The sequence below is a fragment of the Hypanus sabinus genome, chromosome 4 (assembly GCF_030144855.1).
Source record: "Hypanus sabinus isolate sHypSab1 chromosome 4, sHypSab1.hap1, whole genome shotgun sequence".
Taxonomy (NCBI): Eukaryota; Metazoa; Chordata; class Chondrichthyes; order Myliobatiformes; family Dasyatidae; genus Hypanus; species Hypanus sabinus.
Genome location: NC_082709.1, coordinates 70772984 through 70785846, shown reverse-complemented (window position 1 = coordinate 70785846; position 12863 = coordinate 70772984). Strand labels below are relative to the sequence as shown.

The 12863-nt window shown below is 44.2% G+C and overlaps 1 protein-coding gene across 9 annotated transcripts in view; it reads right to left on the bottom strand.

Annotated features, from left to right (window-relative positions):
- The window catches only part of LOC132392867 (receptor tyrosine-protein kinase erbB-4-like), a 942732-nt gene that overhangs the window by 275575 nt on the left and 654294 nt on the right, over positions 1 to 12863 (bottom strand). For all 9 annotated transcript variants that reach the window (XR_009511679.1, XM_059967363.1, XM_059967364.1 and 6 more), the window contains exon 15: positions 4758 to 4912. Coding sequence is in view for 8 of the 9 variants with exons in the window: in XM_059967363.1 (XP_059823346.1) it covers positions 4758 to 4912 (155 nt within the window). In the remaining variant the exon portion in view is untranslated. The remainder of the gene's footprint in view (positions 1 to 4757; positions 4913 to 12863) is intronic.

Genomic DNA, 12863 nt, shown 5'->3' with positions numbered 1-12863 from the left:
TTCAGTCCTCCTGGTCCAGTGTTTAAATTGCCCAAGGACCGGGTCATCCCCCACACGAGGACACAGGCCCACTGCATCAATACGCTCTGGGGCTGGACCCCTGCCGCCATGTTGCAGCCTGTACCTAACCTTTCCAAACCTGCCCGACACGCTGATCAATCAAACCTCACTCTCAGTTTAGGTGGAGGGGCTCTGAAACTCCACCGCTCTGCTTGCTTAATCATGACTTCTTTTTGGCACTCACAACATTAAAGAATTGTTAGAGCTTTGAAGGAGGTAATTCCTCCCATCAAGTTCATACTGGCTCTGAGTGGAGTAATCCCATCAGAGACACAGCGTTCACAAATAAACACAAATTAAACAAATATTTTACAAAATTATACAAAAAAATAATGTATTTAGAAGGAAAAGGAGTCCATTCCAGTAGCAAGGTGTTCATAGTGTTGCTAAACTGAGGCAGTGGTTAGGTTATACTGGATGGTTCAAGGATTGAATGGTTAAAGAGAAGTATCTGTTCTTGAACTAGGTGGTGTGGGACTTCAGGCTTCTGTATTCAGTAGCTGCGAGAAGATGGCATGGCCCAGATGATGGAGATCTTCGATGCTTGATATTGCTTTTTTGAGACAGTGCATCATGCAGACATGTCCGATCGTCGGGAGGGATGTGACCGTGATGGTTTATTTCTGCTCTTTGCAAACCACAGGTGTACGATGCGGCCTTCAGCTCAGCAGAATTGCCTTTCTCTTCTGCATTTGTCTTGAGTTTGCAAAGCAAAAGCATGTCGGTGGTCCGCTGACCCAGGTTTGGTCCTGATTGATTCTGCACTGAATATCAAGAAGGTAAAGGATACTGAGGGAAGAAAAAGTGGTTTGGGGATTTTAGCCTAATGGCAAACATGTATCTTGGTGCTCGGCAAAAACCGCACAGGTATGTGGAATGATGTTCTCTCAATCCTGCTGCAGTTAGCTAGTGAAGGATATGACGTCAGTGCCTCTGCCGATATGCTTGATGGTGCACATGTCATTGGTAACTGGTGGCTGGCAGCACAGACAAGTCCACTGCCAAGATGTCTCTCTGCCACGGGCAATGTTCAAGATACTGACAGGCTGAGACACCTGGAGGGCTGGCAGTGCAGATGTCACCAGTGTGTAAACAGACGCTGTCACCGCGTCGCTGTGGCCAGTGCTGAAGCAGCAGTCTGCTGCCTCTGCAGATATTGCTGACTTTCCGTATGTTCAAACAGACTTTATTTATAATTTTAAAAATTACAAGAACAAACCGTGCGATGCCTTTTCATTCCGGCATTGACAGTCAATGTTTTCAGTCCTGTTCTGTTACATTCCTTGAAACTGTTGCCACGCATGTGGCCCCTGGGGTGGAACACTACTGTAATAATGGAGGAACTTCCTCACCCAGCCTGGCCCCTCTCTGTCCAATAGTGGAGGAATCCGATACTGCGGCCCTTCCCCATTGAATGCTTGCAGTGAGTAAGCACTCCTCAGGAGTACTCCTGCAGCCTGGAGCGTGCCAGTCAACAGCCTTCCTCTGCAAACATCAAGATTCAGGCAGGTATTGCCAATGAGGAGGCAGAAAGACGTAGAAGAGGTTGATAATGGGGGTGGCCTCTGTTGGATTGCCTGAGTGGTGAGATCCACTCTTGGATAGTCCTGAGGGAACACCACACCTTGGACTCATCCTTTGTGCCAAGCATCACCCTCTTTCAACATTCTCTCTAGACCACAATGCTTCAGGGCGGTAGGTGGAGGGGAAGAAACTCTCTTCACCTTTTGTGTGAATCCGGATGTATGTTTTGTTGTATGTGCATCTGAAGATGCTTTGTACCAATATGTGGATGTATTTGTTTTGTATCAATACCTGAGATGTACCCACTTTGTGTCAACACAAGTGAAGCCCATCCCAATCGCACATACCACAACTCCTCCACCTGTAACAGTGGATGAATAGTCTGCAACAACGTTTAAAGACACGCCATGCATGTGACAAGTCAGAGTTCATGTTTCCTACCTGTTTCTGTACTACACCGACAGCTACTGAGCAAGTGTCTGGGAGAAGATACAGGAACCTGAGAGCCCAGATGACAATACTCAAGGACAGCCTTTTCCCCACCGATATCAGACTTCTGAACCAGCCATTTCTGTCATATCTCCTTCCCAATGGTGCTACCACATTTAGACATCTAATTCCACCTCTCTGGTTTATTCTGTTATTGTCACCTCCACATTTCTTTATGCTTTACTGCAGTTTGCACTGTGAAACTTGGCACCATTCTGCTGTTTGCACTCGTTGCTGTATTGTTGTTGCATTTATTATCACGCATATACTGTTTGCTCTGTGAGTTTCACATGAACAACGAATTTTATTGCACCCTGTTGGATGTGACAGGGCCCTATGCCGCCAGGTTCAGGAACAGTTATTACCCTACAACCATCAGGCTCCTGAACCAACATGGATAACTTCACTCACTACAACCTATAGACTCACTTTCAAGGACTCCACAACTGACATTCTCAGTATTATTTATTTACTTTTAAAATTCATCATTGGCACAATTCATCCTCTTTTGGTGTCAGTCTTTTTTGTATCTAGTTTTTCAAAAAACTCTATTGTTGTTCTTTATTTTCCTGTAAACACCTGCAAGAAAATGGCTCTCAATGTAGTATATGGTGCCATATACAGTATATACTTTGGCAATAAACTTATTTTGATCTTTGAACTTTTGAACTAATCTGTTGTAAATCTGACCTGGATGTGAAACACCTTTGTTCGTTGAACTGTTTCTTTTTGTGTGTGTCATCCTAGTTTGGATAGTAATTCTAGTCTCCACAATGAAGAGTGATACAGCTCACCCTATGGGCTATCACCTTTATGATCTGAATGGTACCTTATCACTGCCCCCTGCCGTTACAGCAGGCTCCGTGAGGGCTGCATCCTGGGCAACTCTGGTAGGATAAGTTGTGGTTTCCAAAGGGCCCGACTGAGATGGGTGTGGAGGCGAGATAGGTAGAGCCCGTGCACAATGGGGATTTAGCATGTGGAAGGTGAGTCAGTCTGAGCTGGGAGGAGTGTGTGTGGTGGGAGGGGCCGATGTGAGTTGGGCATAGCCTGTGTGATGGTTGAATCCAGTGTGAGGTGGGGGGGTGCAGTGCATTTGGAATGAGCAGCAGCTCATCGCTTGACGTTAAAGGGGCGAACAGCCTGATAGATGCCACAGGCTAAACAGGAGGTCATCAATTCTGGAATTGGGGCTAAGTGAGGAAATGGAAGTTTATAATCTGTTTTGGGGGGGTGGGAAGAGATGGAGTCTAAAATTTGTAGTGGTGGGGATGGGGGAGCAGTTAGCTGCCATTCCTTGTTGTCTGTGAGGTGTACACAAGAGTTCCACAGATGGTGGAAATGCTGAGCAACACACACAAACTGCAGCATTGAATGAGGGGAATAAACATCGACATTAATGGCCAAGACACTTCATTGGGACTGGCAGTTCCAATGGAGGGTCTTGGCCCGAAACGTCGACTGTTTATTCCTCTCCATTGATGCTACCTGACTTGCAGAGTTCCTTCAGCATTTTGTGTGTTGCCTGTGAGGTGGGCTGATTCTACATTAAGAGTATCACAGAGACATTTACTTGTTGATTATGCTTCATATTCTGCCTGGATTTGGGGATCATCTTTGAACAAGCTGTCAAATAGTGACAAAATGCTGTAGAAACTCAGCAGGTCAGGCTACATCTATGGAAAGGAATGAGCAAACAATATTTCAGGCCCAGACTCTTTGTCCACCTAACCAGCTGAGTTCCATCAGCATTGTGTGCCTGGTTCTTCACAATCTTGTGTTTATCCAAATAATCACATTCGCTCCTCACTAATCTGTACAATTGTGTTTTGAAAGATGTAACTGAACTGCTTCCAGAAGTATTCTGGGAGTGCATTCTGAATCACAGCAATCCACGTGCAGAGAAATCTCCCCCTTTCCCACTGATAATCACCCAGTTTTGTGTCCTTTCCCGTTGAACTGTAAGAGGCTAGCACAAATATCACAGAATCCTTCACCTACAACCACTTCAGTTAAATTGTAATCACAACCCAAGTTGGTATTTCACTTCAATCATCACTTAATAAAATAAAAATAGTTTTCTGGTGTATTCCAGGTTATGAAACAAGGTAGAACATAAATCTGCTTTGATCCCACTAGTACAATGACATTCAATATCATTTCCCAAGTGACTCATTTGTAATTAGAATCACTGGGACAATGGACTATTTCTTGATGCTTGACATTAACGCTTAAGATTAGCAACACGCTTAATTATTTATTGATTTAATATTACGAATGCAAGATGGGAAGCTGCTCTGGAAACCCTGCCTGCTGCCCAGCTTTTTGCAGTTTATTCTCGATTTGAAAGCACAAATATGCACTGCCTGATATCGCAAAGGTCATTTCCAACTTACTGGAATTGCTCGACTAATTGGGAGTGTTGAAAGGGAGGAAGGGTAACAGTCTTTTAGAGTGGATTAAACGTAGAATTATAACCAATTTACAATGCAGAGATTTGGTCCAACAGAATGGGCATTGAATATTTTCCTCTTTATTGTTAATCCTGTCCAATACTTCCTTCCTCATGTTCTGAAATGAACGGAACAAACCCATGGAGCTCATTGGCTCATTTCTGGGACATTGCTCAACACAGGGTCAAAGGCCACCATTACCGCGACTACTCAGTGCCCTGTCGGACATACCCCTGGGTGCAGTTGGCGTGGCATGGATGGCATTCTTGGTTCGAGTCGGCATACTTGAAGATGAATCCACTGGCACCATGAAGACCATCAGGGCACTTCTCCACACAGTTGGGACCGTCCTTGTAGTGCAAGCACTTGGTACAGTGGTCGGGGCCCTGGCGTACAAACAAACATTGATCAATTCACAAAATGTTCTACTACTCTGAGAGAATTCAAATGTAATGAAACATCAAATCCTTAAGCCCCTCGTCACAGGGCAAGAGTTCAGTCCAAAGAAGGAGTGACAACCACAAATTAAAAAAAGGGGCTGAGTCCCAGCAGTTCCTAATCCAAGCAAAAAGAGCAAGCTAATGTTTCAGTATAAGACTCTTTGTCAGAGAAGTACTTGATTTGGAATACTAAACCCTGTTTCTCTTCTCATGATGCTGCCTGACCTACTGAGTACTTACAGTATTTGTTCTTATTTCAAACCAAGCAACCACATTTTTTTTTACATTCATTGACAACTTGTTTTGACATCTAGCTGAGGGGACCAAAGGTAACATTACCAAGATGGCTGATGAGACAGAACTGAATGGGAGTCTGTATCAGGGTCATGGACAGCAAAGTTAGATCTAGTGTAATGTCAAAACCAGTCAGGTTATTTGTTCAGTATAGAGAACAGAAACGTTGGGTATTGATCAAGTAGCACCATGAGATATAGGAGCAGAATCAGGCCATTTGGCCCATTTAGTTTTCTCTGTCATTCAATTATGGCTGTTCTTTTTTCTCGTCACTGTTCTCCATAACCGTTAACCCATTTTACAAATCAAGAACCTATTAATCTGTGCATTAAGTACATCCAATGACTTGGCTTTCACAGCCCTTTGTGGCAATGAATGCCACAGGTTTGTCAGCCTCTGGTTGAAGAAATTCCTCCTCATGTCAATGTTAAACCTCCAAGAGGACCATTTGTCGTGTTTTGGAGGCTTGCGTGCCTCAGTGACCTGGAGAGCTATGTTGGCTGGAGTCAGGGCTTTATGTTTTGGCTCTTGGTAGGGTTACCCATGCCAAGCAGGTCAAAGGATAGAGGACAGACTAAGAGTGGTTCACCAGTCCTCCAGGTTCGGGGGTTCAGCTCAGATCTTATAATCCTGACTGGTAAAGCAAAATTGTTGCCAAAACGGCAACAAAGAATCCTTCTACATCTGATTGTGACGGTGGTCCTGAGTCTGCATTTGGGACTTGCATGACTGACAGTCGTGAAATCTGAGAGGAAGCTACAGACACAATGAAGGAAGCCTTGAACACCACCAGAGCTAGAGGACCTTCATTGCTGCCCCAAATGCCAGTGGTGTAACAGGCAGTAAGTATGTCAATGTGAAAGGGACATCATTTTCTTCTGAGGTTGTGCCCTTGGGTCCTGGACTCTAGAAATGGAAACATTCGCATCTGGTAGGTTTCAGTGAGATCCTCCCCACCCTTCTGAACTCCACTGAGGACTGGCCCAGAAATATCAAACACTCCTCTTAGGTTGAGCCTTTCATTCCTGGGATCATTCTTGTGACTCTCTCCAGGCTCAGTGCACCCCTTCTTTAGATACAGGGCCCAAACAGTGAGAGACTGGGACATGTGATGCTCAAAAGGAACTAGGTGCCTTGGTACACAAATCACAGACAACCAACACCAGGCATATGACCATAAAGCATAGGAGAAGAATCAGGCCATTTGGCCCATCTGGTTTTCTCCACCATTCAATGATGGCTGATTTATTATCCTTCAACCCTGATCTCCTGCCTTCTCCCTGTCATTGTTAAGGCCCCTACTAATCAAGAACCTATCAACCTCCATCTCAAATACACTGAATGACTGTATGTATGGCAGGCAGATAGGAAGATAAACAGTATACTGGCCTTGATTGCATGACAATTTGAATACAGGGTAAAGATACTTTACTGCAGTCATCTAAGGCCTTAGTGTGACTGCATATGGAATAGTGTGTGCAGCTTTGACCTCTGTATCTACTTATTATTGGAAAAGTGCAATAGGTTTACCAGACAGGTTCCTGGGATGGCAACTCTATCATATAAGGACAAATAGGCAAAACCAATCTCTTGGTACTATTCTAAAGAGATGGCACCATGGCACAGGCAGTAGAGCTCTGCCTCATGGCTCCAGTGGTCCAGGTTCAGTCCTGACCTCCTGAATGACTGCTCTGGCTTCTTCCCACATTTCAAAAGACATGCACATGGGTTAAACTGATTACTAGGAATTGCACCTCATGTGGGTGGGTGTTAGAATCTTGGAGGACTGAAGGGACTGGGGGGGGGGGAGAATAACACTGGATTAGCTTAGCCCTCGTAAATGGATACTCAATAGTTTGCACAAACAGAATGGCCAATGGGCATGTTTCAGTGTGGTATAAATCTAAGACTCTGAAAGTTAGGGAGTTCTCCTGAAATGCCTTTCCATGTTAATGCCTCAGTGACTGCAGCAGAAAGAGAGCATCTGGGATTTAGCCTGTATCCCATCTACATTTTCGCTGTGCTTGTGTCTATCTAAATGCCTTTTAAAAGTTGCCATTGTGCCTACCACTACCATTCCTCCATCAACTCATTCAGTGCACTTACCACCCGCTAGGTGGAAAACATGCCCCTCTGGTCCCTTTTAAAATCTACCCCCCTCACTTTAAATCTGTGTCCTGTTAGAAAATGACTGTGACCATACACTCCATCTTTGCTCCTCACGATTTTATATAAACCTCAATGAATTCATCCCTCAGCCTCCTACGCATCAGGGGAAGCAGTACCAGCCTATCCAGACTCTCCTTACGATTCAAATCTCCTGGTCCTGGAAACATATCCGTGAATCTTTTCTATACCCTCTCCGGCTTCCAGAATTGTGACATCTTCCTGTGCAAAAAAACTGTCTATTGTGAGAGAAATACTTCCAACCATTTCTAGTCAGGGATCTCATGGAAACCTACCGAATAGTGAAAGGACTAGAAAGGATGGATGTGGAGAGGATGTTTCCTATGGATATCCAGAACTAGAGGGCACAGCCTCAAAATTGAGGGGCCACCCTTTAGAACAGAGGTAAGGAAGAATTTTTTTAGACAGAGAGTAGTAAATCTGTAGAATGCTCTGCCACAGACTGTGGTGGAGGCCAAATCTGTGCATATATTTGAGGCGGAAGTAGATTGTTTTCTGATCGATCAGGGCACCAAAGGATATGGCGAGAAGGCCGGTGTAAGTGTTAAGTGGGATCTGGGATCAGCTATAATGGGATGGCAGAACAGAGTCAAAGGGCTGAATGGCCTAATTCTGCTCCTATCTCTTATGGTCTAACCAAGCAGGATGGAGGAATCTATAATTTACAATTCAATCCAAATTTTATTGACAAATCTTACTCCAATTTGCAGAATGTAGTATGTTTTAAATGGGGCCATGCTCCACTCTCCTTTTTGGCAGCTTACAGAATTCTCCTTCTCAATTAATGGTTTAAAGAGTTCACAGTCACATGATCGTCATCTCCTGCTGTGAGCTATCACCAGCAGGACATGATACAGACTCTTTCCTTAACTTGTGGGCTTCATCTCAATTAAATGGGGAGCTGCCCTTACATCTCTTGAAGGCAGCCTGCAGGTGTGCAGCAGCTGAGATGGTGGCAACCTCTCCTAACTTTGATGATGTTAGTGACTGATGTCACACAGCAGTGCAACTTGCATTAATTGTGATGGGCTCTCAGAAAGGTTAAGCATCAGGCAGAAGGTGCAGAAACGCGAAGTCCCACACCACCAGGTTCAAAACCAGCTACTTCCCTTCAACCACTCAGTTCGTGAACCAACCCCATCACTAAGTTTTGCACAACTATGACCACTTTGGTCACTGCCGTAAAATGGAATTTTTTGATCTAATTATGTTCTTTCTTGCAAAAATTACGTATAATGCTTGTCTACTCGTGAATGAAGAGGGCTGCCTGTGACACTGCTGCATTTTTCATTTCACCTGTGCATAAACGTACAGTACTTGTGCATATGACAATAAATTCGTCTCTGACTCTTGACTTTGAACTTGAGCCTGTCACAAGAGGCTGATCAGACTTTGTGCTTAATGACTTTGTTTTCAAGAAGTGCCTCAGTTTAGAAACACAAATAATTATTATAGCAGTTATGGAGTCTGTGAGGCAATTTCCACATTGCTTTAATCAATTTATATTCCTCCCTGACCCCTCCCGTCTTGAATTGTTAACAAAATTAATGTCTTCTCCACTTAAATTTTTAATGCATATGATGTCCATTTCCATCCCCTGAACCCAAAGTATGTAATGAAAGATTATTTACCCCATCAAAATGCTATGTTGAAAATGAGTTTGCTATATCAGAAACCATCTTTAATGACAATAATTGGATTTCAATGTCAAACATTTCATTATGAATGCAATTGCATTATAACAATACTGGCTGCACTGCAAAAAATCATGGCATTTGGCCTGGGGAGCTGCTATTTTGAGTTGGTTGTGTGGAAAATAAAGGCTATCAAATCGCAAGGGGACGTTGGAGGCCCAATGACATCGTCCTGAGCTGGTAAAACCTCAGGGTAAACAAATGGTCCTATTGCACACTAAACAAATGGCTCTGCTGTAAACTGGGCAATTGTCTGCAGTGATGTTTCTCCCAAGCATTGCTAATCTCTCACTGCTCTCTTATGGTCCCAATAGTAACCTCATTGCTGTTCCAGCACCTGCGACAGCAAAGAACAAGCATGGAAACAGCAACGATGCAGACCCTGCAAATGTTACCACAGCTGTTGAGGATTGGTGGCGGGGTGAGGTTTTCCCGATGATCGTTTAGTGTGTAAAGGATGATCATGTCCCTAAATTTGTAGGTTAATGTTCAATGCACTCTTCTAAACTGCAGTGGCAGCCAAATTTGTGCACACACCCCTCCCTCTCTGCTAACACACTCCAACAGTAATAAATCAGAGTTAACTTCCCTTTGCCTTATGAAAATGATCACAAACACCACCTTTCATAACTATTCTAAAGAAACATACAAATTTTGAAAATAGGCCCTTAATATTTCTTGAACTTAAATACTTAACTACATCAGAAACAGTAGGTCTCAGTCATTCAACCCTTAGAACCTGTACTTGTACTTTGAATCAATGGATTTATAGAATAGAAATCATTTTGGAAAAAAAAAATTAAGTGGGGAAATAGATAACGGCAAACTAGTTGATGTGATGTACTTTGCACGTTCAGTCAGCCTTTGATTAGGTATTACACATAAGACTACTAATCAAAGTTTCTGCAGAACGTACTGGCGGGGATTGAGGATATCAAGGCTCGCTGAAATAAGCTGGTGTGAGTTCTAACTAAGATGCAGAGAGACTTCATCTGGCACAGAGACAGTTCAACTAACCATGGAATGTACTGTCAGCTCATCCACCTTGGCAGAAAAAATATAGAAAGAGAAGGTATTTTTAACTACTGGATCCATGACTTGGTGACCAATCAGTAAGGATGGACGGCCACGCTTCAGCCACGATTATACTAAACACTGGTGCCCCACAGGATAGTGTCCTTAGCCCTGCATGGCCAGGTTCTGCTCTAACTCTGATTACAAGTTTGCTGATGATACCACCGTTGTGGGCCATATCTCAAATAATGATGAATTGGAGATAGAGACCCTGGTGACATGGTGTCATGACAAAAAGCCTGGCCATTGACTTGGGGTGGGGTGGGGGGGGGATGTGCGGAGTGGTACACATGCTTCTGTTTACAAAAATGGTGCTGGGGTTCAAAGGGTTGAGAGCTTCGAATTCCTTCAGGAGAAATTCACCAATACCCTGTCCTGGTCCAACAACATACTATAGATGCCACAGCCAAGAAAGCTTACCAATGCCTCTACCGCTTCAGAGGTTAAAGAAATTTAGTATACTTCCTTTGACTGTACTAATTTTTACCAATGTACCGTACAAGGCATACCATCCTATCTGGAAGTATCATGGTCTGGAGTAGTAATTATTCTGCATGTGACCACAAACAAGCTACACAGCATTGTGACACAGGTCAGCACATCACGGAAACCAACCTCTCCTCCATGGACTCTGTTTATACTTGTAGCTGCCTCAGTAAAGCAGCCAGCACAATCAAAGACCCCAACCTCCCTGGGCATTCTCTCTTCTCCCCTCTCCAACTGTGCCAAAGATATAAAAGCTGGAAAGCTACCACCAGGCTTGAGGATAGCTTCTATCCCACTGTTATAAGACTATTGAATGGCTCCCGAGTGTGACAAGATGGACTATCGACCTCACAATCTATGTTGTCGTGACATTACATTTTACTGTCTGCCTGCAGTGCACTTTCTCTGGACTGTAACACTTTATTCTGCACTCTGATATCATTTGTACTACGTTGCAATGAATTGCATGGATGTACACAAGTTTCAAGCCGCATCTTGGTACATGGAACAATAATTTACCGGTTTAAATGGTGAGAGGTTGAAGGGGGTTGATGTTCATCGGGATGTCTATGCCAGTGAAGACATTGCTGAAATGTAACATCAGTTACAACCACCAATTAGTGGCTGTAGGTGGGTCTATTCTGCAAGAGGTTTTGAGTACAAGATTAGAGATATCTTGCTCCGAATGTATTGGCATGGGTGCAACCACATTATACACAGGTCTGGTCTATCTGGCCAAGTAAGGGGTTATTTTTTATTAAAAGAATGCAGTGTAGTTCCGGACATTGATTTTGATGGTGGTCTGGATGTAGGAGGAGGAAATAAGCAGACCAGGCCTATACTCTCTGGAGTTTGGAAAAAGAAAGTGTGACCCCATGCAGCAAATAGCATTCTTTCTAGGCTTACCAACGTGGACATGAGGAAGGTACAGGATGTCCCAGTCTCAAAACAGGCCCACTAGCGTCCAAGAAAGTAACGAGAAATAATTCCCTATTTGAGATGGTGGTGAAATTCTCCACCCAGGAGGGCTCTGGGTACACTTTTGCTCAGTACATTCATGCTAGAGCTCAACAGGTGTTTGGTTTGTTGTGAACCGAGGAGGTGTGGGGTTAGCGTAGGATGGTGGCCTCAAGGCAAAAGATTTGCCATGAACACATTGACAAGGTGGAGCAGGCAAGGGAGCTGCTGGTCCCCTTCTGCCCCTATTTGTTCTACATTTTGGTATCAAACCACCAACATCGCACGCCCACCCCCCCCCCCCAGCATTCATCTCGAACCATGAATAATTTTCTGGAAAGTTCCACCAGCCATTCAGACTGTGTGCCCACAAGAATGCCTTGCATTCTGGTCGTCTGGGATGGGACATCTCAACTCTGATCAAAACCCTTCCTACAACCACAGTGTCACTGCCAGAAAATACACCCCACCCCCACCATCCATCCAGAACTACAGCTGCACCATCTAGGAACCCAACTCCTCTCAATCCAAATTCACTTCTCCCACCCAGAGTAATCTAGCACCAGCCCAGTGCACCCATAGCCCATCCAACCCCCATACAGAATCATAGCTCTCTCCTCCCTCCCCCCGCTCACCCAGATACCAGTCTCCCCACTCTACCCAGACCTCTGACTCCCCTCACATCCAGGGCTCTGAGATCCGGGGGAGGCATATTAGTGTAGTGGTTACCATAACGCTAGTACATGCAGGCAGTCTGGTTTCAATTCCCACTGCTGTCTGTAAGGAGTTTGAACGCTCCCCTCATGACTGCATAGGTTTCCGCATGCCGATGTCCTTGGACCATTCTGCAAGGATCCCAACTAGCCCTCTCAGTGAACTGTGACCTCCTCTCCCCCTTGCATCCCTCTCCTGCGGACGCCACCTTGGTATTTCCTTCTCGAAATGTTAGTGGAATAATTACTTCTCACTGAACGGAAACCTGCACATCCACCCGTAATTAATCATGAAAAATTATACATCATCCTCACCTTTTTCCCCCACTGTTTTCATTCTGTAAATTAACAGCCGAAGCATATTAAAGGAAAGAATCAAAGGGAAACACACCAATGTATATGCAGATATAGTTAATGAAATGTATAATATGCTCGCATATCTGTGGGAGAGATCTGATCACTTATTAACTAGAAATGGGTTTAGTCTGCATC